General features: G+C 41.9%; 1 protein-coding gene across 1 annotated transcript in view; it reads left to right on the top strand.

The window, feature by feature from the left end:
* Nucleotides 1-19,482, top strand: part of LOC306802066 (bifunctional heparan sulfate N-deacetylase/N-sulfotransferase 3) — a 50,426-nt gene extending 30,944 nt beyond the window's left edge. Inside the window, exons 7-14 of the mRNA XM_079305814.1 lie at nucleotides 6,650-6,832; nucleotides 8,330-8,426; nucleotides 9,249-9,372; nucleotides 12,537-12,711; nucleotides 13,073-13,243; nucleotides 14,244-14,353; nucleotides 14,799-14,901; nucleotides 16,074-19,482. Of these exons, the coding sequence (XP_079161940.1) occupies nucleotides 6,650-6,832; nucleotides 8,330-8,426; nucleotides 9,249-9,372; nucleotides 12,537-12,711; nucleotides 13,073-13,243; nucleotides 14,244-14,353; nucleotides 14,799-14,901; nucleotides 16,074-16,193 (1,083 nt within the window). The 3' untranslated portion in view covers nucleotides 16,194-19,482. The remainder of the gene's footprint in view (nucleotides 1-6,649; nucleotides 6,833-8,329; nucleotides 8,427-9,248; nucleotides 9,373-12,536; nucleotides 12,712-13,072; nucleotides 13,244-14,243; nucleotides 14,354-14,798; nucleotides 14,902-16,073) is intronic.
* The last annotated feature ends 3,991 nt before the right edge of the window (nucleotides 19,483-23,473 follow it).

The following is a 23,473-nucleotide window of genomic DNA, read 5'->3' as shown; positions in this document are numbered from 1 at the left end:
GTAAGTTATGAGGCTGAGACTTCAGGAACTGAGTACCCTACTCTGAAATAAGTGCCCCTAAGAATGAAGCCCAAAATTCCTCAGTGGTTTGGCAGTGCAGTGGTGTAAGAGAGGCTCTGGCTCCTTGCAGTGTGCAGGATAAACCACACAAAACCCCAGGGCCATGTGTGCAGCTGTGGGTTTTTGTCATGAGAGCCAGCAGGAGGGCCCTGTTCCCAGAGCAGGGGACAAGCAGGTGTGCAGGTCTGGAAAGCCCCAGGAAATCCTGCTCTGCAGATGCTGTGTGTAGCTGGGAGCCAGCAGCTGGCCTGTTGGGGTAGCAAATCTCACAGCTGGCAGGTTGTGATTCTGGGGTTTGCAGTGCTGCCCCTGCTCTGGTGGCTGGGAAGTGATCCTGACCACTGTTCTCTAAGGCATCCCAAATTCTCAAGTGCCACCAAGCTGAAAAAGAGCCCAAGCATTGAGAGAACACTATTACCCACTCTTCAAGGAATATTTTATGTGTCTCTCCCCTGTTAAGGATCTTGCTGACTACAGTGGCCCTTGGGCAAGTTCGTGCTATATCAGGATCTTGCACAAAAGGTTTCACAGGAAAAGAAAAAGCAAGCTTCAGCAGCCTGTGTTATTGGTATACTGGCATTATTTCTCCCACATTATCAGCTGAATAATTGACTTACAGGGAGGTTGAGGGACTTGCACTGATTTACTATGGAAATCTGGGGCAAGGCCACAAGGAAAATGTGCACTGTGGCAGTGTGTACTGATGAGTCTCTTATCCAGTCAGACACATCTCTGGTTTGTCTCACATTGTTACTGGCTTTCATGCCACTGTACTGACATCAAAGCATTTTAGCAAGTGTTTTTCCTGATAAACTTGTTAGAATCTTTGGTGATTTCAGATTCATCTCTCTCTGCAATATCCAGTGAGATTCTTGGATTTGTAAAACAAATTCGTGTTCCATGTTTCTTAGAACCAAATTGTGCCAGTTGCCTAAATCTGTCCCTTGAAGGACGTGAGCCATTAGTTTTTGAGCTGTTTATAATGAAGAGGTCAGTGTAGGCACTGCCATCAGTTGTAGCATTGCTTCTCAGATCCTTTGGACTGTAGAAGATGCAGATCTGGAGCTTTTCTAGCCTATGAGATCAATGTTTAAGGGTAGCCAACAGTTCATGAAAATGTTCTATACCTTTTCTGCCCCCAAGAAAAACAAACAGAATGCAGTAATTGCATTATGTGCATTTATGTGCACTTCCTTGAAAAATTCTGTGTGTCTGCAGACAGAAAGAAAAGGGAAAATGCCCTGAGGAGAGGAATGGGGTGAGAGCCTTCAGATGGTTGACAGCCCAACAATGAAACTAATGTGTAGCCAGCTGTGTGCTCTTGACATGGTTACAGCAGTGCTGATGGAGAGGAAAGGCTGTTAATGCTTTAGGCACTTTGATTGATCTTAAAATAATTGTAATCTTTGTGTGCATTCCGTTCTAAGTATTATTTTCTTCTAATTTTTACCTCTCCCCAGTTGCAGTGAGCAGAGCTGTTATTAAGCTAATTGACTTGCAGCAAGGGAGAAATTATCTCCTTTAGCACTGAAAATGAGAGGATTTGTATGAGCATCAGCAGAACCTGCTGTATCTTACTGTGACCCTGCACTGGCACTGCAGAAAAAATCAAAATCAAAGACATTTAGACCCAGATCTTCCCTTTCTGTCCATCTTGCTTGTCACAGTCTCATACATTACTGAGTGTGAGAAGCAGCAAAGATGGTTCAGTTTGACAGGCTTGCCCCACTTCATGTGTGAAAAAGGCACCAGTTTGTCTGTCCATCTCTTCCCTGTCCTCTCCTGCCCGTAACTCCAGCAATAGTTGCCATCAGTTGGGGCAGAGGGAGAAATCACTTTGGCTGAGTGTTTGGCTGACTGCAGAACACAAATATTCTTTGCCTTTCTATCTGTTCTTCAAAACCCACCCTTAAAAGCCAGACAGTCTGGTATTTTGTGGGTGGAATAGGAAAAAAAAAACCTAAAAAATTGCTAAGTGAACAGGCAGTGTGGAGAGGCTGTGGAACAGACAGGAATGACTGTCTTTTTAGATTTGATTCCTTGTAACAGTGGGCAGGACATGCATTGAAATTATGGCAATCAGAAATCTTTACTCTTGTATGATCCTTAAGATTCTTGAATGAAAAACTTTGTGCTAGTAGTTTAGAGTGAAGCAAGTCATTTGAATAGTACTAGCACTACTGAGTCACAGTGGGAATCAGCAGCAGCAGAAAATAAACTTGGGGTTCCTGACTATCAGATCAACAATTCAGAACTACATCAGTTACACAAATTTGTTTGAACTCATTGTGTAAATGGAATTCTACTCTGGCAATCTGAGTGGACAGGTCTGTGGCAGCTGTGAAAGCAGCAGGACAACCTCAGGGCTGAAGAGGGAGTTGCAAGCTGGAATCTCTGTGGTGGAATTGAACACAGCTTTTCTGCAAGCATCCAGGTCTGAAAGGACTGTCTTTCAGCTGCTAAAAACACATATTCAATATAGACTCTGCTCTGATTTGCTATTCCATCACTTTGGTAGTGCAATGGAGCAAAACCTGCTGTTACTGAGTCTCTGAATACCTGAAACAAAACTGTTTGGAGTAACTTGGAAACAATAGCAGAACTGCAAACAGAGTGTGTACAATGCCAAATTAATTGGAATATAGGTGTTCTGAGAGTTGGTTGTACTCTCATGGCCTGTTAACATGTGCTCAGTAGCTGAAATACCAGCTATATCCCAAATTGGTAATGCATCTGCTGCTAGTGCCTAGCCTAGACCACAGAATTAATTGCCAATCATAATTTAACTTCATTTTGAAGGGCTGTGCATAACTTCATTGAGTTGGGAGGCCTCAATGCTGCCTTGTGATGTTGTTGCACAGATGGGAGAGTGACACAGTGCCTGTGACTAAAGTACAATGACTGGTTTATTAGGAAGAATTTATTCAAGTTGGAATTGACTGATATATATGTATATATATACAAGTGCCCAGTATGTAATAAGTGTTTATTACCTGGGTTTTTTTTTGGTTTTTTCCTTATACCAGCTCTTTTAGTTCTAGATTTGAAATGCCAAAATTATTAAACCCTTCAAGATCCCTGCAAGTGTCAGAGTTCCCTCCACTTCCCTTTCTGCCATAGTTAATGTCTGAAAAGAGTCTTCTCTTTGCTCTGGGCTCTGATCCTGGCAGCTTAAGAGAGACCCCTTGACTCCAGGAGAAGAAGCTAGGAGCCCTAGGAAGGGCTAGTCCCTCCTGGGAATGGTGTTATCATTCCTTTGGGAGGCTGGCACCTCTGTTTTGTCAGGAAACAGCAGCTGTTACCAAGACTCCAGAAGCTGGGTTTGTGTCCTTGTTGTATAATTTCCATAGGTGCAGCATTCTAACAATCTTGATTTTGTAATGATCAGTATTTTTTTAGATACCCAGCCAGTTAACATCCATCACTGGAAGTTGCATTGTTTCACTCTAAGTTGTTTGTCAAGCATCTCTCTGTTCTTAATACATAAATTAGATCATGCTGGTTCATCTTTTCCTGATACATGATTTAATAGCAGCAGCTCCTTCTCAGATTCAACTCTGTTTTTTTGACCTAGAAGCTATTGCCTCTAATTGGGAAATGTTGTAGTAAGGAAATATGCAGCATAGAATGAGCAGTCAAAAAGGTAAAAGCTCTTTCTCCTGAGTGCTTGTTCTCATTTCCCTACATTTCTGCAGTTCCAGTCAGAACCCCAAATAAAGCCAGGACTGGGGAAGGAGAGCAGATGTAACTTAGACCTCTGTCCTTTCACTCTGGTGAAGGAGAAAATGCTGAGGAGAAACTGGAAGGAGAAGACAGAGCACAGGAGAGAGCACCTTTGCAGCTGTGATCTGAAAATGTGTGAGAGCAGGAAAGGAGCTTCTGCCCAGAGGCCAGATTTAGTCCCAAACCATCATTTTAAAAATTGTCTGCATTCCATTTCAGTTCCCTCAGTATCCTTCAGTGAAGGATATTAAATTCCATGGAGACTGTGCATTGAAGTGCAACCAAGATGATGGTTTGTTTATGAGGAACAGCTAAAAAAGGGTGATGCTTCTGCACTGAAATGAAGAAAATGCTGAGATGCCTGAAAGAAATTATTTGAGAAGAGTACTGGAAATAATAAAGTCAAATAAGCTCTTTTTATCTGAAAGTGAGGTTAAAATGCTTGTTAGAGTAAATATAACTCCATTCACAACTGCTTCCCTGTTGAAGGAGGAATAAAGAAATATATGAAGCTGTATTTGTATTTTTCAGCATTTCCCAGAGGTGGAAGATTATTGAACAAATAGTGGTATTTACTGAGTCTAGCCTTGGGACATGGCCACAAAGGATTCCTTTCAGAGCTGCTTGATCAGTGGTTCCAAGAGAGTAAATCTTCAGAAGCATAGCATGCTATTAGTGGCAGAGAAAGAATAATGATTCTTGTTAATTAGAACTTGTTTGAATGACTCAGGACGTGGTATCATAGAGCAAATCAAAGCATCATAAACCCAGCATGGAAAGGAAAAAATAATCATTATGTTTTGTCCTGGTGTGAAATGGCACCACCTGCAGATGGAAGGGGACTGATGTGTGTTCCCATCCTTCTGCACAGGGGAGTGGGAGTGATCCCACATCCCTTTCAGCCAATCTCTGATGTTTATGATGCCATCTAGGAGAGTCTTTTTCTAGAATGTAAAGTCATGTATCAGGTCATGTATCTGCTTGGCTAAATATGGATTTCTTTACAAGACTCAGCCATTTAAGTTTTCAAACAGCATTTGGTCATCTTTGTGTTGTAAATAATTAACCATTAAGTATTTGACTTGAAAAATATGACTAAAATGGGAGCTTAGGTATCTGGTAATTTTCCCCCTTCACTGACACAGTTTTATGTGCTGGAAATTACTTATGATGATATGTCCAGTCAATTTCTCAGCCTGTACTGACATTCTTAAAATTACAGTGATATTCTCTTCAGAGAAATAATAATTATATTTTCTGAAGTAGCAATCTTTTCAACATTTCTTGCTTTTTCTTTCATGGCAGTGCAGTAGCTGTTGGCAGGTGAGGAGTTGCCAGGAGGTGAATTGACATTAAAAATGTCAGAGGTCAGTTCATGTGTAGGAAAGAAAGGGGCTGTCAGGAAAGCAAGTTAACCTTTTTAATGGAAACCTGCTGATTGTGACTTTAGTGAGAACAACATAGTCCTGTGGCTGTTCTGTTCCTGCTTTGAGAACTGAAATAAAAAAGGAAACTTGAAAAGGTTATACATTTGGTGCCTAAAGGGAAAGGATTTTCATCCTACCCACAAAGAAAGATCATCTCCTTGTGATTTAGCAGTGTGCATCTTCTGATTTTACTGCAAATAGCAGCTTTTCATTGATTTCTTTTTCTTTCTTTAGGCTGAGGACTAGAATTCCTTTACAAAAGATTTAACTTCAACTCCTAAACTAATTTCAGAATTATGACCGTGATAAGCTATTCTTTTTTTAAAGTGGCTTACATCGGGTCTCACTTGAAATAGAAATTTCTCATTCATGGCATTAGCAGATTTATTTATAAAAAGAGTCATGTTTCTAATTTTTAAATGGAAATTAGTCAGGAGAGTTTATCTTGGGGAAGTTCTACTTTAAAAAGAACTTCAAGAAAGAAATCACTGGTGGAGAGGGCAAGGGTTTGCAGATTTCAGTGTAAGAGTAGACTGTGGCATCAGTGAAAAATGACCTTGGAAAAGGATCACTGTAGAAAACACAGGGCTGTGTCTGCAGCCCTTCCTCAGTCCTTGAGAGCCCATCCTTGCAGTCTGTGTATTCCTGCACTGCTCATCAGCTCCATTTGGGTGTATCCCAAAATGCCCTTCCTGTGGGAAACCTTCACACAAGCATTGCTTCCACTGGGAGTGCAGAAGTGCAGTTGGAGCAAGGGCTGGAGCAGGAGGATGTTTCTGGGTATCACCTGCATAGTGGAATACTGGGAGAGTAAAATACCAGCAGCCTTAAAACTTTTGGTGTATCTCATTTGGGTTTTTTGTTTGTGTTTTTGTTGCATATTCCATGCACAGTTATTTGAAAGTACACATGTTTCAGATTGTTTCTGTTTTGTGTGTCAGGCTTGCAGAATACCTTTGTAGAGGAGATTAGCTACTTACTCTATAGAACTTACACCTGCAGCCACAAGGTTAAAGTCACAGCAGTAGAGCTCAGCTGTTTGCCTTCTTTACTCTTCCACAAAAACAGAAATTATGTTTTTAACTTTGCATTTATATTCCTCCTAAAGTCAAGCAGTGGACATTGTTTTTGCTGTACCCTATGAAGTAAATGCACATAAAGGTGCTGTCAGTGTTGCCCAGCCCCAGGATAGCATTGCACATCCTGCAGCTCACAGAGCTCATGGGACCTGTTCCAGCATTTTCCTCATGGATTGCACTGAGTTGAGCAGGAGGATGTAATTCAATGAGGGGCCAGGGCAGTAAGGGCTGTGTGAGTGTGATCCAAGGCTTGCTGCTCTGCCTGAGAGCAAAGTGCAGATGAGATTTACATTACCTGGGGCTGCACTGCCACCTAGTGATGCAAGGACTCGAGGTGTGCTCTTCACTTTGTCTCCCCAGATCAGCATCTTCATGACCCACCTGTCCAACTACGGGAACGACCGCCTGGGGCTCTACACCTTTGTCAACCTGGCCAACTTTGTTCACACCTGGACAAACCTGAAACTGCAGACCCTTCCCCCCATCCAGCTGGCTCACAAGTATTTTGAACTATTCCCTGAGCAGAAGGACCCTCTCTGGCAGGTGAAGGCTGAGCAAGAGATCAGAAAAAAAATGGTCTTGGTGGTTTTAGTTTTAAATTCTTTGTTTCAGTTTTTTTAACAAAAAAGCAGTTATATTTTTAAGTTGGTTCCATAAAACAGCCAACTGAAGCTTCAGGATGTGATTGTGTTCCCTGTTGCTTGTAAAAGGCTGCAAAATTAATATTCATTAAGATGTGCAACTAAAATTATCTTTAATTTGTTTTATTTGTGACTTTACTTGCCTTTAAAAATGTGAGGAAAGGCAGGCAAGTGCATGTTGTGTTATTCCTCTTCTCCTTTTGGAACAAAGTGGAAAGCATTTGACAGGCAGATTTATATGTGTCTTCTAGCAGTTAAAGAAATGAGTTTTTCTCCAAGTGTGTAAGGAGAAGAGAGCATCCAAAAAGGGAAAAGAGCAGTAAGACCATGGATACTCTAATTTTCCAAGTGGAAGTAGATGAGATAGGTCAGAAGTTACTCACTGTAGGTGGGAGCTGCCCAAGGAAGAAGTTTGCTAAGAAGCTGTAGATACCTGAGTCCTGACAGTGATAATATTAACCCAAATAAAATCTTATTAAGGTGGCTTGGTAGAAATACTCTAAGGAGCAAACTTTACTAAATCAAACATAAAAATGTATTTAAGCTTGCTTACTAAAATGTTTTCCAGCCTTGGATATTGAATTGCCAACTTAGGATCTGAGATTGCAAATTTGTACTTAAATATGCATCTTGAAATTCATGCTGGTATTGAATAAAACATTGAACTAGAGGGGGAAATGTCAAGGATTTTGCATAATACTAAAAGAGAATCATTTGAAAAATGGAAATCACCCTGTGGCCAAATTACTTGAAAAGTTACAATTACTTAGAAAAGACATTTTTAAGTTGCAATGACTATGACGTACTGAATGTGGTGTATTTTGTCCATAATTGATGTGATTTTGAATACAGCCTCAGAGGGGTACATGGAGATAATTCTCTTCATCTCAGTGCAGTATTGCCAAACAATAGTGTCAAAAATTGTTTTTGAGTAGCATTTGCAGAACAAATTTGAACTGATTCAGTTGTGAATCAGCAAAGGTTAAAGATGAATCTTAGGTACTGTTTGAACTAGAAAATCAGAATATGTATTTCTGAATAGAAAGCCTTAAATCATAATTAACTTATTCCCTTAGTTATAAAATGCAGCATATATAGTGTGGTAACTGTTACAGGAATAGGGCAACTATTTATGTGTATTTCTTCAACATTCTTCTCCTTAAAAAATTTCCAGACACTTACAAGAATCAGGTTTTCACTTGGTTACACTGGAAACACCATTCTGAATCACTGGAATAATTCTGGAATGCATTGGTTTTCAGTCATAAGGGAAAATAATACTTTCTGGTAAGAATATTTGTACATGGGTGAAAAAGAGGTAATTTATATCTAAAGGTAATTTAAGAACCTTTTCAGATGTGATTGCCAAGGAAATTCTGAGTTTCCTTCTCTGTTTCAGAACCCCTGTGATGACAAACGGCACAGGGATATCTGGTCTAAGGAAAAAACCTGTGATCGATTACCAAAATTCCTGGTTGTGGGACCCCAGAAAACTGGTGAGATTTTCTTTTATTCCAGCAACATTCACTATTGACTCAGCTGCTACATAGAGATCTTGATCATCCAACAGCAGTTTTTTATTTTCAGATACCATGCAAATGTAGCTTAATAATGTAAGTTACAACAGCAGTCAGTACACATTGAAAATGCATGGTTCATGTGTGTGACAGCTGTTCTGAGGATTTATGTCAAAATGAGTAAACTTGGATAAAGAGGTGAACAAGACAGACAAGCTCTTGTCAAAGTGGGAAAAGGAAAGGACAAGACAGAGACATCTTTCAAATGGGTTAGATTCTGAATTGCAAGTTCTTGTTTTGCACATCTTGTTTATAGAATTTTGTCATTTCTTGGCATTTTTTTCAAGTCAAGAAGTTCCTAATGGACAGTTTTAATTACAAGATTGCAGTAGTTTATAAATTGGCTCAACGGTTATTTTTCTTCTCTGTAATCAGAAAATTGCATGTAAGCTTCCTTTCATCTTCACCAATCCCCAGCAGCTACTGAGTTTGAGATTGTAAAATTATTTTTGTGACAATCTCATACACGTAAATCGTTATTTTTTAAAACATAGCTATTTTAAGCAGGAAAAGCAGATTTCAACACTGGCACACCAGTGTCTGTATTAACTATTTACAATTGTTTAAATGACCTAATTCTAAAAGCTCAGAAAGCACAGGATCTGAGGTGACATAAATCAACATCCCCTCAGTGAAGTGAAATGGAATAAAGCTGACTTAGTCTCATCTGCAACTATGATCCCCCAAAAAATGTGTGTGTGTGTTTTTATTTTAAATCTTGGACTTTTATCCTGTTTGCAGGTACTACAGCCTTGTATTTGTTCCTGATCATGCATCCTTCCATCATTAGTAACTCCCCCAGCCCAAAAACCTTTGAGGAGGTACAGTTCTTTAATAGAAATAACTACCACAGGGGGATTGATTGGTAAGATGGGTTATTAGTATAAATATAAAAGTTTATATATTGTGAACAATAGAAACATGACATTACTGTTGGTAATGGTAACTGTGCATATATAAAGTGAGATAAGGAATAACATTGTGTCCTTCAGGAATGAGAAATAAATGCAAGTGAATAATGATCTTACTACAGAACATCTTAAATGTACTAACTTTTGGAGACTTTCTTGTAAATACCCAGCTATGAATATGTGCTGTACAGTAACAAAATATGTCTTTGTCATTACATATGCCTTTGCTAGTGGAACAGTAATGGTTATTAGTTGGAATATATGGACACAAAAGTTATGTTTCTGCTGGAAATCTTACTTCTTAAGAGAAAAAGAAAGATGCTTATCAGGAAGAGGCATTTCTTCCTTTAAATAGGATATAGCAGTAGCAATAATGTAAATAATAAAAAGTGGGGGCAGGGAAAGCCTCCCAAAATGTTCTTTAAAGATCAGATAATTAGGAGGATTGTGTGTGTGGGTCAGTAGTGGTGCTGAGACAGCCTGTGTCCCTGCTGCCACGTTCACTGTGGTTCCTTCCAGGCACAGCTGCACCTGAAGGTCACTCCTGATTCCTCAGCTTTCCCAAAGTGCTGCATGTAAAGCACTGCAGCAGGAGAGCTGGTGACATGCTCTAGTGGCTGGGGAGCACCAGGGAAGGATTATTGATTTCTTGTCTTGTTTCTTTATTTTGCCCCCAGTTTAAGGGAGAATACTTTTATTGCCTTTGACTTTGTATTCATCCATAAAATGAACAGGCTGAGTGCTGTTCTGTGGTCTCAGTGCAGACACATCAGATCCAATTTGTTGGTATGCCACTTGTTTCCCAGAGTTGTAATTGCTGCAGCACTTTCTCACTGGAAGGGTGGTGAGTCAGCCACTTGTGCCAGTGGAGAGGTGCTGGCTGAGTGACTGGCAGTGGGAAATTGCTGCTGAGGCCTTGCAGTCAGTGGGGAGGACGTGCAGGCCAGGCACAGCAGCTCCTCTGATGGAGCAGCCTAAGTACAGCGAGCCTGTTCTTCCACAAAATCCATGTTTCCATGTTGTGGGGAGCTACTGTGCTGCTTCTCTCCTTCCTCCTGCCTTATCCACTTCCCTGAGGTGCAGTCTGGCTGCCACACACATCAGGTTATCCTTGATCTTAACGTGGCACTAGGGCATACAGCTCACAGTGGCCAGCCTGTCTAAACCAGGCACGTTCCTTTGACAGGTTCTTACCACAGCACCCACTCTGTGCCCCAGCAGCCCTGCCAGCTTCCCACAGTTAAGTTTCAAATCCTCAGAACTCCCTGATGGTGTAGTTGCCTAATTCTTAGATTGCATTCTGTCTGCCAAACACATCTCAGACCACCTAGTCCAGTAGTGTAGTTCAATGCTGGCTTGTAATGAGCTTGCCACTTTGTAATTAGATACGAGGGCTCTCCTCATTAGTCCATTAATTGGCTGGGATTCTTGGAGGAATCACAGATTGCAATCAGTTAATTTTGTTTACAGTTGTGCAGATAGGGCTTTATCCCTGAGCTGACTCAGCCTTTGTCCAAACTTGGTTTTAGGGCAGGGCCAGCTACAGAAGCAGAAGAGAGTTTTTAGCCCTCAGAACCTCAGTATTGCCATTTTGTAAATTGTAGGCTTCCATAAGACATGACAGAAAGTAAGATGATTGTTGAAATGGAGAAGTCTAAACAGACCAGTCCCAGATTTCTTTATGTAAGCTTTGTTACAGGTTTCTTGGACAAGTTTCTCTAAAGCCTTCTCAGCTTTGTCCTTACTGAATTTAATAATTGTCTCATGAATGAGGGACTGAGCCAGACCTAGTGTGTCCAGCAGAAATGCTGACCCTGAACTTGGAAACCTCTTGATATCCCCTCTGGTCCAATCTCTTTCCATTTTTCACTGATAGCACATCAGCCTGTACTTTTTTTCAAATTTTCCATGTTACCTAAAAAATTAATTCTTCTTTTTTTTTTGGTCCTAAATTCAGTGTAGTGCCATATTTGATATTAAAGGCTTGTAATCCTCATTGCCTTGTATTTATCATTTTACTTCCAGGACCTCAGTACAGCAGCATAATAAGTTCACCCATGATCTTGAGCAGATTTGCCCCTCGTGCCTGTTGCCTCTCTCAGAGCTCTTCTTTCCTGGTGAAGCATTCTGAGCCCACACAGTCAGGCCAAGTCATTAGCTTCTAATAATGTTCTGAGTAAAAATGGGTACAGCTTCATCAGTCTCATCAAATCAGCCCTAGTACTTCTGGGAAATAAAAGTCCATTGACTTCAGTGGTTACAGTTTCAAAGCCAACAAGAGCTCATCATTTGTACTGGAAGTAGCTCACTTGTATGAATAGAACAGAGTCTAAGCACTGGAGGAAATCTCAGTCCTTAAGCATGGTCTCCAGAAGAGATTGTTTAAATAACATTTATTTTCTCAATACAGGTTAACTGAAAAGTCAAGAGGGTCAACATTTCCTATTTGTTTTCCCCAGCAGTAACAAGAAGTGGTCTGAGGGCCAGGAATAGAGCAATCCTTATATGACAAAGCAATTGCAGGAATTTAACTACAACTTCATAATGGATGAGAAAAGCTCACAAAAAAACCCTAAAACAACTACAACCCAATTTTCCCCAAAACTGTGACTCACAGAAAAATAAGTGAATTCTGTCACTGCTCAGAAACCTTTTACCTGATGAAATTCTGGGGGTTTGTTTCAGTGCATCTTCCCCATATAAACAGCCTCTTCTCAGTGAAAGCAATTCTGATACTAAGAAGCTCTTTCTTACAGGATTGCACTTCAATTGGTGTCAGAAAAAGGCCAAATTTGGAAAACTCAATTTCTACTTTAGACTTCAGCAGTTTGTTCTGACTGAAGTGTGAGAACTTGTGAATTTTAATATATATAAATACTGTAACATTTTTATCCAGTTTAAAAAAAAATAGCTGCAATGTCTAATTACATGTAGCAAGCTATTACCAAGTAAAATATTATGAGATACAATGTAAACCTTGGTTTGCTTTCTTGGTTTGTTTTTTTTTGCAATTAGACTCCATTTTAATTGAATATTCTAGAATATAAAGTATACTTAATAGATTTATCAGCCTTGGTGTGATTTTTAAGTAGTTCTGAGGATGATCTTGCTTTCCCAGGTACATGGATTTCTTTCCCACTCCTTCTAATGTCACCACTGACTTCCTCTTTGAGAAAAGTGCCAACTATTTCCATTCTGAGGAAGCTCCCAAGAGAGCTGCTTCCCTCATCCCCAAGGCCAAGATCATCACCATCCTCATCGACCCGTCCGACCGCGCCTACTCCTGGTACCAGGTACGCCCTTGGGAGAGCACGGGCCAGCAGCAGCCAGGTGTGCACCTGAGTCCTCTGTATATCCTCTCAGGATGTCAGTGACCATCTCTCATCACCCATGGGCTGAGCACCTGTCATATTTGAAGGGTTAAAGTACCAGTAACCATTTTTTCAAGTTATCTGTAATGCAAGTAAAAATGATTACTTAATTAATTCATGTAATCAGCACATACAGAAATTAGTATATAGACATAGTTATCTAGTTCATGCCCAAAATACATATTAGGCTAAGAAGTTTTGGTCAGTAAGAGCACCCAGTTTTGCCTTGTTTCCCCAGCTTTCTGTGGTCTGTGAAGTTGCAGCAATGTCACTTCTTTTACAGCATCAGCGATCCCATGAGGACCCTGCAGCTCTGAAATTCAGCTTCTACCAGGTGATCACAGCTGGCCCTCGAGCCCCCTCTGAGCTCAGAGCTCTCCAGAAGAGATGCCTGGCACCTGGATGGTATGCTACCCACATTGAAAGGTGGCTCACTTACTTCCCACCTTACCAGGTGAATAAGACTCTTGACATCCTATACATACATATATATATGTATATATACTGTCCTAAAAGTTTACCTTTGTAAAAGTCCTGCTTACTGACTGCTGATCTCAGGGATATCCTGGAAATCATTACCATCCTTCTGGCCCCGTGTAAGGTCAAGCCTCAGTAGATGCACATGCTAAGCCCTGAACATCATGTGGTAACAGCAGACCAGGCAGACACATCACATGATTGGTATCTCCTTGGGAGATTTATTTCTGGAATGGAATTTTGTGACATTGGCAGCGTGTCTGGCACTGCTCCCCACCCAGCAGTTAGAGGGAGGTTGGCTGCAATCCCAACCTTCTGTTTATCCAGGACTCTTGTAGCTGAGACAAGTTGGCTGGAGCCTGCACCTTCTGTTTTCCCAGAGTGTGCCAAGGAAGCTCTGATGCATCTAGCTGCTGTTACTCTCCACATCCTCTCTGTTCAGCCAGCCTTGTATCTCTCTTCATGAGACTCACAATGCTGCAATATCCTGACTCTCGTATGAAATTCTCCTCATTATGCTTTCATCAGCTTTTCTCCACACGTAGCCCATGAATATTGATTAATGTGCATTGTCATGCAGATTTTTGCCAGATTTTACATCCCACAGTGATAGTGAAGAGTGAGCCCTGATAGCATTATGTTCTATCTGGAAAAGTAGTAGCCATTAATATGATTTTTTCTTGGCTGGGCCAGTCTCTCTCAATTTCCTGACAGTATTTCTTATCTGTCTAGATTCTTCATTGCTATTTCTCTGTTGTCACAACAGCTTCCAATGCAATATAATTTCAGATTTAATTAAGATGATATTTACCCTGTTCCCAGGTCATTAATGATGACGACAATTAAGACTGGGCCCATTATTTTTTCCTGGGGCAGTATTCTCTGTATGATAAAGGAGTTTGACAGAGGTGGAAGTTTCAGTTGCAAGCCTGAAATAATGAATTTCAAATTAAACTTCCATTTCTTTTCTGTTATAGTTGCTAATTATTGATGGACAGCAGCTGAGGACTGACCCATCTACCGTAATGGATGAAGTGCAGAAGTTTCTGGGAGTCTCTCCTCATTATAATTACTCTGAAGCCCTAACGTGAGTTAATTAGTTCATCATTTTCACATGTTCCACATTCCTAAAATACCAGCTAGTCTGTAAGTCAGCTCACTGCACAGTAAAGCCCTTCACAGCTCTTTGAGCTGTTGGTAGGGTGAAGTGTTCAGAGCACAATTTGGGGTTAAATTTTCTGTGAATTATTCACTTGGCTGTTACAGAAGTAGAGCTCTGATAGGCAAAGTGCTGCTTTGTGAGAATTGCATATTAATCTTGAATGGCTCAAAATTAATTTACTGCCATAAGTGGAACATGGAATGCTGATATGCAGAAACAGAAAACAAATAGAATTAATTTCTCTTTTTTTTTGGCATTAGCTGAAAAATAGTTTCAGTTACATCAGTCAGGAATGTAACATCCACCCCTTGGATTCTGACTCCTAGATTTGGTTATACACAAATTTTACACTGCTCAATGTTTGTTTCAGATTTGATTCACATAAAGGATTCTGGTGTCAGCTCTTGGAAGAAGGAAAAACCAAGTGTCTTGGAAAGAGCAAAGGCAGAAAATACCCTCCCATGGATTCTGAGGTAAACCATGATGTTCATTGGCATTGTACAGGGATTCACTTGGCACATACAGGACATGACATAAGCAAAATCATGAGAAGGGAGAGAAGACAAAATTAAGTAGATGTTCATTATTTGGCTACTTTTCCCTACAAAGGAAATATTTAGGATGGCTGTGGGCTGCTACATTCAGTTCTTTATTTAAAATGTGAGGATTAAGTTGTTGAAAAGCAACAGCAACCAAAACCCCTCACAAATTCTAAATCTTGGAGTCCCTTAGAAAACTAGAACTTGGTGCTGCTCCTGAAGTCCTGTCCCCTTTACTTTATGGACTCGAGCAGCAGAAGTTCCACAGTGCAGGTTCCTTCTCAGTCAGGATCAGATAACTGTATTTGTGTGGTCCTTTGTCTCTGAGACTAGTTAGACTGTGACAAGTAATGCAGGCACTCCTATAATCCAGTTTTAAGAGAGGATAGGTTCTGTGCCTATGAATTTTATAAGTACTTCCCCAGACAAATGCTCAAATGGGGAAATTTCAATCAAATGCTGCAGCCTGTACCCAAGAGCAGTTCAGACTCTTATTCCAGCTCTAACTTTGATGTTGATCCTGTTTTGCATTGCTATTTCATTTAGCCTGCCTAAAATGCAAATAAAAACTTACAGTTTGAACAGCAGTAAGAATTAATATACCAGGTAAGATAGCACTTTTTTTCCCAGTACTTAAATTACAAATAACTTCACATCAATGGAGTCATACTAATAAAAAAACATTGGGTGAGAAGGATTTTGGTCAGAGATAAGAAGAGATTGTGTTTGTGCAAACTCTGTCTTTTTCAACTCTAAATACTTCTGAAAATGGAGGTTGCTAACTGATACAAGTCTACATATAAAGATATTTTAGGAGCTGTTTTTTCAATCACAATGCAATAAAAGTATCTCCATCACCTTCAGTGTGATTCTAAATGTACAAGACTAAGAGTAGAATGAAATGTTGCTTTGACTTTGTTGTTCATTTTGGATAACCTTTTTAGGTTAACTTTCAGAGTTCAGCTCCCTGCATGCAGTAGATAGCATAAAACAATATAAATTGCATAAAGGAAGTAAAGTTTTCAAACCAACTTTGAGACCTCAAATTCAAGCAACTGCAGTAGAGCATTTTATTAAATAAAAACCTCTTCTTTTGTATCCATCAGTGCAGGGCCTTTCTGTCGAGCTACTACAGAGATCACAATGTGGAACTGTCAAAACTCCTCCACAAACTGGGACAGCCCCTGCCATCGTGGCTGAGACAGGAGCTACAGAAAGTGAGATAGCATTGGAAAAGAGCTTTGGAAATCTCCTTCCACCTGAGTCATCATGGCTGAACTTTCCAGCAGCTACCAGAAGGTCTTGTAAGATATACCTCTTCAAAAAAGTGTAAAGGGTAGAAATTATTTCCATGTGCTGGCATGTGGATTGTAAAAATACATGTGTTCCTTAGAGCTCTGGTGGGCCAAATCTTTCTCATAAACATTTCTGGGCCTGTGGACTTGTGGACTACTGTGCACATATGTGGAAGTTATTTACAACTGGTATAAACGTCAGAGATACATGACCTGTCCAATTTCATGGTAAATACTCACATTTTTATCTATCAGTTGTCAAGTATTGTGTCTCATGTAGTTTTTGTAGCCCTTTGTTGGACCACTGGCAGTTTTTCTTAGGATTTGATTCTTGTGTTGCATAGCATAACTTAATGTAGCACAAAATGCCCAGAGTACTTCTGCCTTTGGAATCAGCTTGGTAATGCCCAAAATGTGTGCAAACACAGGGGAGCAATGCAGTTATCATGTATCATTTATCTGTGCATGGCAACAAATGCACCCAGCAAACTCTGCAATCCACAGGTGAGGAAAGAAAACCACAAACAAGCCAAACAGGACCTGTGATTATATCTGGTGACCCTTAAGAACCCCTGCAGTGTGGGAAGGGCTTTTGTCTGTAGTTAATATGTCTGTTTTTGTACTGTCTGAGATGTGAATTATCTGAGCAGAAATTGGATTGGATATGGGAAGCACACAATTTGCAGTATTAAACAATTGTGACCCAGACTGGAGCAGTGCAAGGAAGAGGCTTTCACTCCTGGTTCTGTGAGCAGTCAGATCTGAGCACTGCACTCTGGGCAGTTACTCTGAGTCAAGAATGACTCCACTGAAATGAATGAAAAACTCCTAAAAAGCAGAAACTTTTTTTTCCTTAATTTGCACCACTATTTTTTCCTTAATTTATTTGCCTTTAACCTATGCTTTCTCCCCCTCAACCTCATTAAAATTGTAGCACCTTTCTGCAACCTTCAGATGACATCAGCTGCAAAAGTTACCAGATTTCCAGATGGAAATACCTGCCCTTGCACGCAGATATTTGTGATTGTTCTCAACAATACATCTCTCAATGCATCAGTTTAGACATGAGATCAAGTCTAATCAGTAGTGCTTAGAAGTTCAGGAAGATTATTGGAAAATTGAGCTAAGTGTGGCCTTAATGCTCCTCACTGAAATGTGGCTCTGAGTGTTTCTAAAGGCATGAAGGGTTAGTAAAAATGAAAAAGAGCTACACTACTAAATGCAAGGCTTTGTACAGGAGCCTCTGTAATGTTTTCATCATTTGTTTTAGGGTGAATACTTAAAAACATGCATCAGGTGGTGGAAAAACTTCCTATGTCTCAGTGCTGTTTTACGACATTTATGTAATCATGCAATTTAACTTCCAAGGCAATGGAATGGAAACCAGTCTGTTATTCCCTATATAGAAAACAGATGTTGAGATCCTTACTGTACATCTAACTGGTAATCTTTATTATTTATTGATTTTGTCTATGTAATACGTGGTTTTGATAGGCCTGTAAAGAAAAAAATCTAGACAAATTTGCTGTATATAACAATATTCTTTACGCAGCACATTTCTGCTAAGGGAATATGCATGATTAAGGATGAGGACCTACTAGAGTAGACATTTTTAAGATGAACATTTCTATTATTTATTAGAAAGAAAATTTCATTTGACTTTAAATATTCAGTCATATGGATTTGTCTCAAGAGCTGACTTGTCTTGAAATACTTCTTATTGGATAAAAGAAACACTCTGGATTCTGAACATCTGTAAAAGCAAATACTCTGCATGCTATGGACAGCTCATGCATCCTGCAAGCATCCATATAGATTTGTTACAGCTAAATTGAATAACTGGAGAAAATACCTGGGGTTTTCATCCTGCCATGATTGATTTTACTCTTGATACAACCTGGTGTAACATCACTCCAATGTTTTAAAAATGCAGGGATTGCACAAAGCTCCTGCTGTGCATTGCTGCCTCAGTTACTCCCTGTTTTTCAGTGAAACAGCATTATAAAACAGAGGAAAATGGGAAAAACCTTGGGCACTGTCAAGTGCCTGGTGTTTTCAGGGTGAGAAGACAGATTGAGTGCCTCCTACATGCAGGAGGAATGGCCTTCAGCCACATTCCTAGTTCATTCTTTGTTTCAAAGAATTTCCTCTCTGTCTTCTTGCCCTGGGAAAGCAAGGTCCTGACAGATAGAGAATGAGTGGGCAGTCAGGGACAGAGTGGTGACATTGGTCACATTGTCCCCTGGGGAATTTTAGAGCCCATCTGTGGTCACCATGAGGCACTGGGACAATAAATCCTCCACGTGCACGGCCTTGGCTGGATTATTAGTTGTTTGTAAAAGGATGGTATGAAACCATGGGGGGTTTATTCCAGAACTATTCCATTGAAATGTGTTCTTACATTTAACAGGAGCCTTTAAAAAGCACTTTTACCACGCAGCAGCTTGGAGGAGGAGGAGGAGGCTGAGCACAGCGTGCAGACAGCAGCAGGGTGTGTCAGGGGATGCACAGGAGCACAGCTGAGTAACCAAGGCATAGCACAGAGTTACCTGACCTAGGGTAACCTCTTCCATTCACAGCTTACCTGCAATCAGTGCTTGATTTCCAGAAGTACACCATCAGTATTAATACTCACAAAACCAGATTTGTTACAAATCTCTTTGCTAGTGCAAGTCAGATGTTTCATGGTGGCTGGTAACACAGCCATGGCTTCTGTTCCCCCTAGGTAACTGCACAAGCCATTTCTTTAGCAACTGCTTGGTTTGGTGAGTTTCATCTCCATTTCAATAAACATGATTCTGAATTTTGCTTTCTGCAGACATCAGTGCCATCAAAAAGCAATGTGTGGTTCTAAGCATTTACTGACCATTTGGGGGTGTAAACACAAAGCCTGATCTGAAATCACTTAATTATTTCAGCTAACATTCCTGAGAATACTGTGACATTTTCCCAGTCCTACTTGTGCAGAAAGAATGAGTATGAATGATTTGCAGACTATCTTGTATAGAATATCCTTTTTCATTGCTTAAAAATGTGAAACTTCCTCAGGAAGAAATTAAATAGATATTTCAATGTTTATAGATGTAATACTCTTGTCATTCACATTGAATGAAAATTGCTGGAAACATTTTTCTCAGAGTTTTTTTTAAATAAAAAATAGATATTATTCTGATAGTGGCATGGTATTTGAAGTGCAACAATAAACTCTGATAAGAAAATGCAGTGCTGTGTGGAAGTGACTTTCATACTCACAGAAGTTGTCCTTTTCCAGGTTGGTTAGCAGCTATTGCAGCTTGATGCTGAGCCACAACACAACCCAGCAGCACAGGAGCAGCATGAAATGTTTTCAGAAATGAAAAACACTGCTTACTCTTGCTGTGAGTGAATATTGCTGCTTTATGCAGCTGCTTGTTTTACTGCTTTTGCTTCCTGCTTACTTTTGATTTCTTGTGCCAGCACTTGCTAATGCGCTGGAGAAACATCTCCAGAGTTTGCTATTTTTAAGATAACAAGGAAAATTTATTCAAATCATTTGCCTTGGGGATTCAATAGTTGTGCCAATGCATCAGCCTACACAGACATGAGCAAAGCTTTCTTTGGAGAAACCTCTAAAGATGGTATGCATGTCCAAAGGAAAATTCACTGTTATCAACAAATTCAGAACAGAAGACAAAATTCTACTTATCTCGCTGGGCAAAAGCTGCTTAGGAGTGTGGGAGATAGGAAACCTACATTAACAAAATATTGCATTCATTACAGAGGAATGATGCAACTTAAAATTAAGAAGTCTAAGAGTCTTGTATAATACCCATCTGTGTAATCTCTTAAACAAACAGTGAAGTAGTAACAGGTAGTAAGAAAAGGGGAAAGATCCTTGCTACAAATAATAATAACTTCTTGGCCTCTTTGATTTATCTGCTTTCATATGATGTTTCTTTTCAGTTCTTCCAGTCCACAAAGTCCTAGAGCTCAAAGGCAAAAGGCACTTTTCTTTTTCTTTAACTTTTTTTTTTTTTTTTTTATGTCTCTCTGGGTGTCATGGATGGAGAAAGCACAACAGTCAGCAACGGGCAAATCCCAGGAGCAGGAAGGTGATCAACAGCTGAAACCAAGGGCCAGGGAAACCTGAGTAGAGGAGGAATTAAGACAAAGTAAAAAAGAAATGAGTGTGTTGAGCTTGAGTCTTCCCTGGACTGAGGATAATAATGATAGCTCAGTATGCCATGGTGTGAAAGTTACAGTAATTAGGGGAAATTTAGGCTTGGCATTAGGAAGCATTTCTTTATGAGAAGGTATGAGAGCTGGAAATGGCTCCCTGGAGAGGGAGTTGATGCTCCAGGCCCGTTAGTGTTTAACAATAAATTGGAAAACGCCTATAACAACAGGCCTTAATTTCTGGTCGGCCCTGAGGGCATTTGGACTGATGATCCTTGGAGGTGCCTCCCAACTGGAATATTCTGTTCCAAATGAAGGTGTGGACATGGACTGAAAAAGGAAAATAACCTCTGTTCACCTAGAGGCATGACTTAATCTCTCTAGCACATCTTTCACGATCTCTGATTATTTTAGTCCATTGTTTTCAAATAACGAGCAGTATTACTGGAGCATTTAAGGCCCCTGCCCCAAGGATACACACACCCATGAATCTACACGGACAAAGCAGCAGCGCTCTCTCAATCAGCTGAAGGTCTCTGTTTTGGAGAAGGCCTTAACCCGTTTTCCCCCGGGGATGCTGCTCGGTGTCCTGGGGTAGGAGCGGGAGTCACACGGGCACAGCGACCGACCCCGCCTCCCGCCCGGGCTCAGTGCGCGTGCGCGCTTTGGCCCCGCCCCCAGCCCGGGCTCCCGGCACCGCCCAGTTCCCGCCGCTGGCGCGTGAGGGCTGGTCGCGTGCTGATGGGGCTCAGCCCGGGCGGGCGCGCGGCGGCGCGGCCGTTGGCGCTGAGGGGGTCGCGCGCGGGGCGGCCGTTGGCGCTGAGGGGCGCGCGCGGGGCGGCCGTTGGCGCTGAGGGGCGCGCGGCGGGGCGGCCGTTGCTGCTGAGGGGGTCGCGCGCGGGGCGGCCGTTGCTGCTGAGGGGGGCGCGCGGCGGGGCGGCCGTTGCTGCTGAGGGGGTCGCGCGCGGGGCGGCCGTTGCTGCTGAGGGGGTCGCGCGCGGCGCGGCCGTTGGCGCTGAGGGGGGCGCGCGGCGCGGCCGTTGGCGCTGAGGGGCGCGCGCGGCGGGGCGGCCGTTGGCGCTGAGGGGCGCGCGGCGGGGCGGCCGTTGCTGCTGAGGGGGGCGCGCGGCGGGGCGGCCGTTGGCGCTGAGGGGCGCGCGCGGGGCGGCCGTTGGCGCTGAGGGGCGCTCGGCGGGACCGTTGGCGCTGAGGGGGGCGCGCGGTGCTGGCGCTGAGTGAAGGGTGAAGGTGAAGTGGCAGAGGCGGCGGCGGTGCTCGCGCATCGGGCGCGTTCTCCACAGCGGCTGAGGAGCGGATCGGGACAGACTGAAGGTAGGCTCCATGGAGGGGTGAGCGGCATAACAGGGAGGACGGGTGGGCGCCGGGCGCAGGTCGCACGTGAGGGAGGGAGGCAAAATGGCGGCCGCCATGTGGCGACATGGGGGACCGGGAAGCAGAGATCCATGACTCCATGGGAGCTGCCGCGTGTGGCTGACTCCCTTCCTAGGCATGGAAGAGCAGGGCCTTGCTAATTGGCATAACTTTTACCCTCTTGTGGGTATAAGTCGTTGACTGTGGCAAGTAACAAACCGAGTCTGCCGTGGGCTTAGCTGTCTCCACCTTTTTTTGGGTGTTTTTTTGTTGATTGGTTTTCCAGGTTTCTTCCTATGTTTTTTTTCCTCCAGTTAGCTATTACAGCTCAGTTTTAAAACTTCATTATTCTTTTTTAATTTCATAGGACCGCAGAAGCCGAAAGTATGGAGACGAAGTTGGTGGAAGACCCTCTTCCCAAAAAGTATGTGTCTGGCTACTCTTCAGAGAGGGGATTTGGGACAGGAGTAATACCTATTTGATAATTTATGTTTAACGATTACTCTGCTGTGACTTGTCCTTTGCAATTAAGATATCGACTTGGTGTTTTAATACATGCTTAATTTTTACGTGTTTTCGGGACAGAAAAGTATACCCAAATGTATTAATGTGACTAGGAGGAATTGAGTTTGAATGTACAGACATCAGAAAACATAATCCACTATGCCTAGCATAAAAGACACATTGCCAGTGCTTTGCCTGCCAAACTATAAGCACCTGAATGCACAGATTCCTCAGGGATATCCTGAGCACGGGGGGTATTTTCCTCGATGAGCATGTGAGTACTGAGCGAAATCTGCAGCTGTGACAGAGATGGGAAGTTAATGCCAACAGCTTCGTTTCAGAGCAGCTTTACCACTCCTGGGAGAGCATCCTGCTGTTTAGTGATGATTGCTGTCTTGTTTGTGTTTCCAGTAGCAATATTAAATTGCCTCAAACTTGTTTTTGCAGGGGAAAAACCCTCTTGAAAGAAGATGGGCCTAAATTCCACGAGTGAATTCTAGGAGTAACTGTGCTGAATCTGTTCATTTCTGCTTAGGGTCAGGTGGATATGTTTAATCCTCTGGAATTTATGCCTTTTGGAAGCAGTAATATTTCTAGTGATTGAGCAGAGCTAGCAAAATGTAATTTTGGGCTAGGTCTTAACCTCGATTTTTCAACAAAGTTAAATTTGGAGCTTTCATGAGAGCTGCAGTCCATCTGATCTTGATGGAGAGGGGCTGGAACCCAGCTCATCGTGCCCAGAGTTAGCCTTGACTGCTCCAGGATCTGGTGTGCTGCTCCTCTCGCTCTCAGGCTGTCGCTGAGCCTGAAGCTGTTGCAGTAGTGGTTTTGGTAGTTGAGTGACTGTACCGTGCCTTCAGGGACAGCCCTTCTGAAAGGTTGTTGCAGTGAGCGTACCTGTGCTGCAAAAGCTGCAGGTAAGTTTTGCAAGTCTGGAAGATGGATGTGGAAACTGCACATTTGAGATCTGCATGAATGTAAAGCATTTGAGTGTATGAATAAGTCAATAAAGAGACATGACTGGCTGCAAGTGTGATTTCTTTCTTGAAAAACTGCTGGTAACTGAGATTAGACCTACACATGTTGGTCAGGATTACCTAAACGTGCCAAATGTGTGTTCTGGGGACACCCCTTTTGGGCAGAATCTGTGGTTTCAGGCGGCTGATGCATTGTCTGGGTAC

This window comes from Erithacus rubecula (genome assembly GCF_903797595.1).
Source record: "Erithacus rubecula genome assembly, chromosome: 5".
Lineage (NCBI taxonomy): Eukaryota > Metazoa > Chordata > Aves > Passeriformes > Muscicapidae > Erithacus > Erithacus rubecula.
The sequence above is the reverse complement of the archived record's forward strand: the minus strand, read 5'-3'. Positions and strand labels throughout refer to the sequence as shown.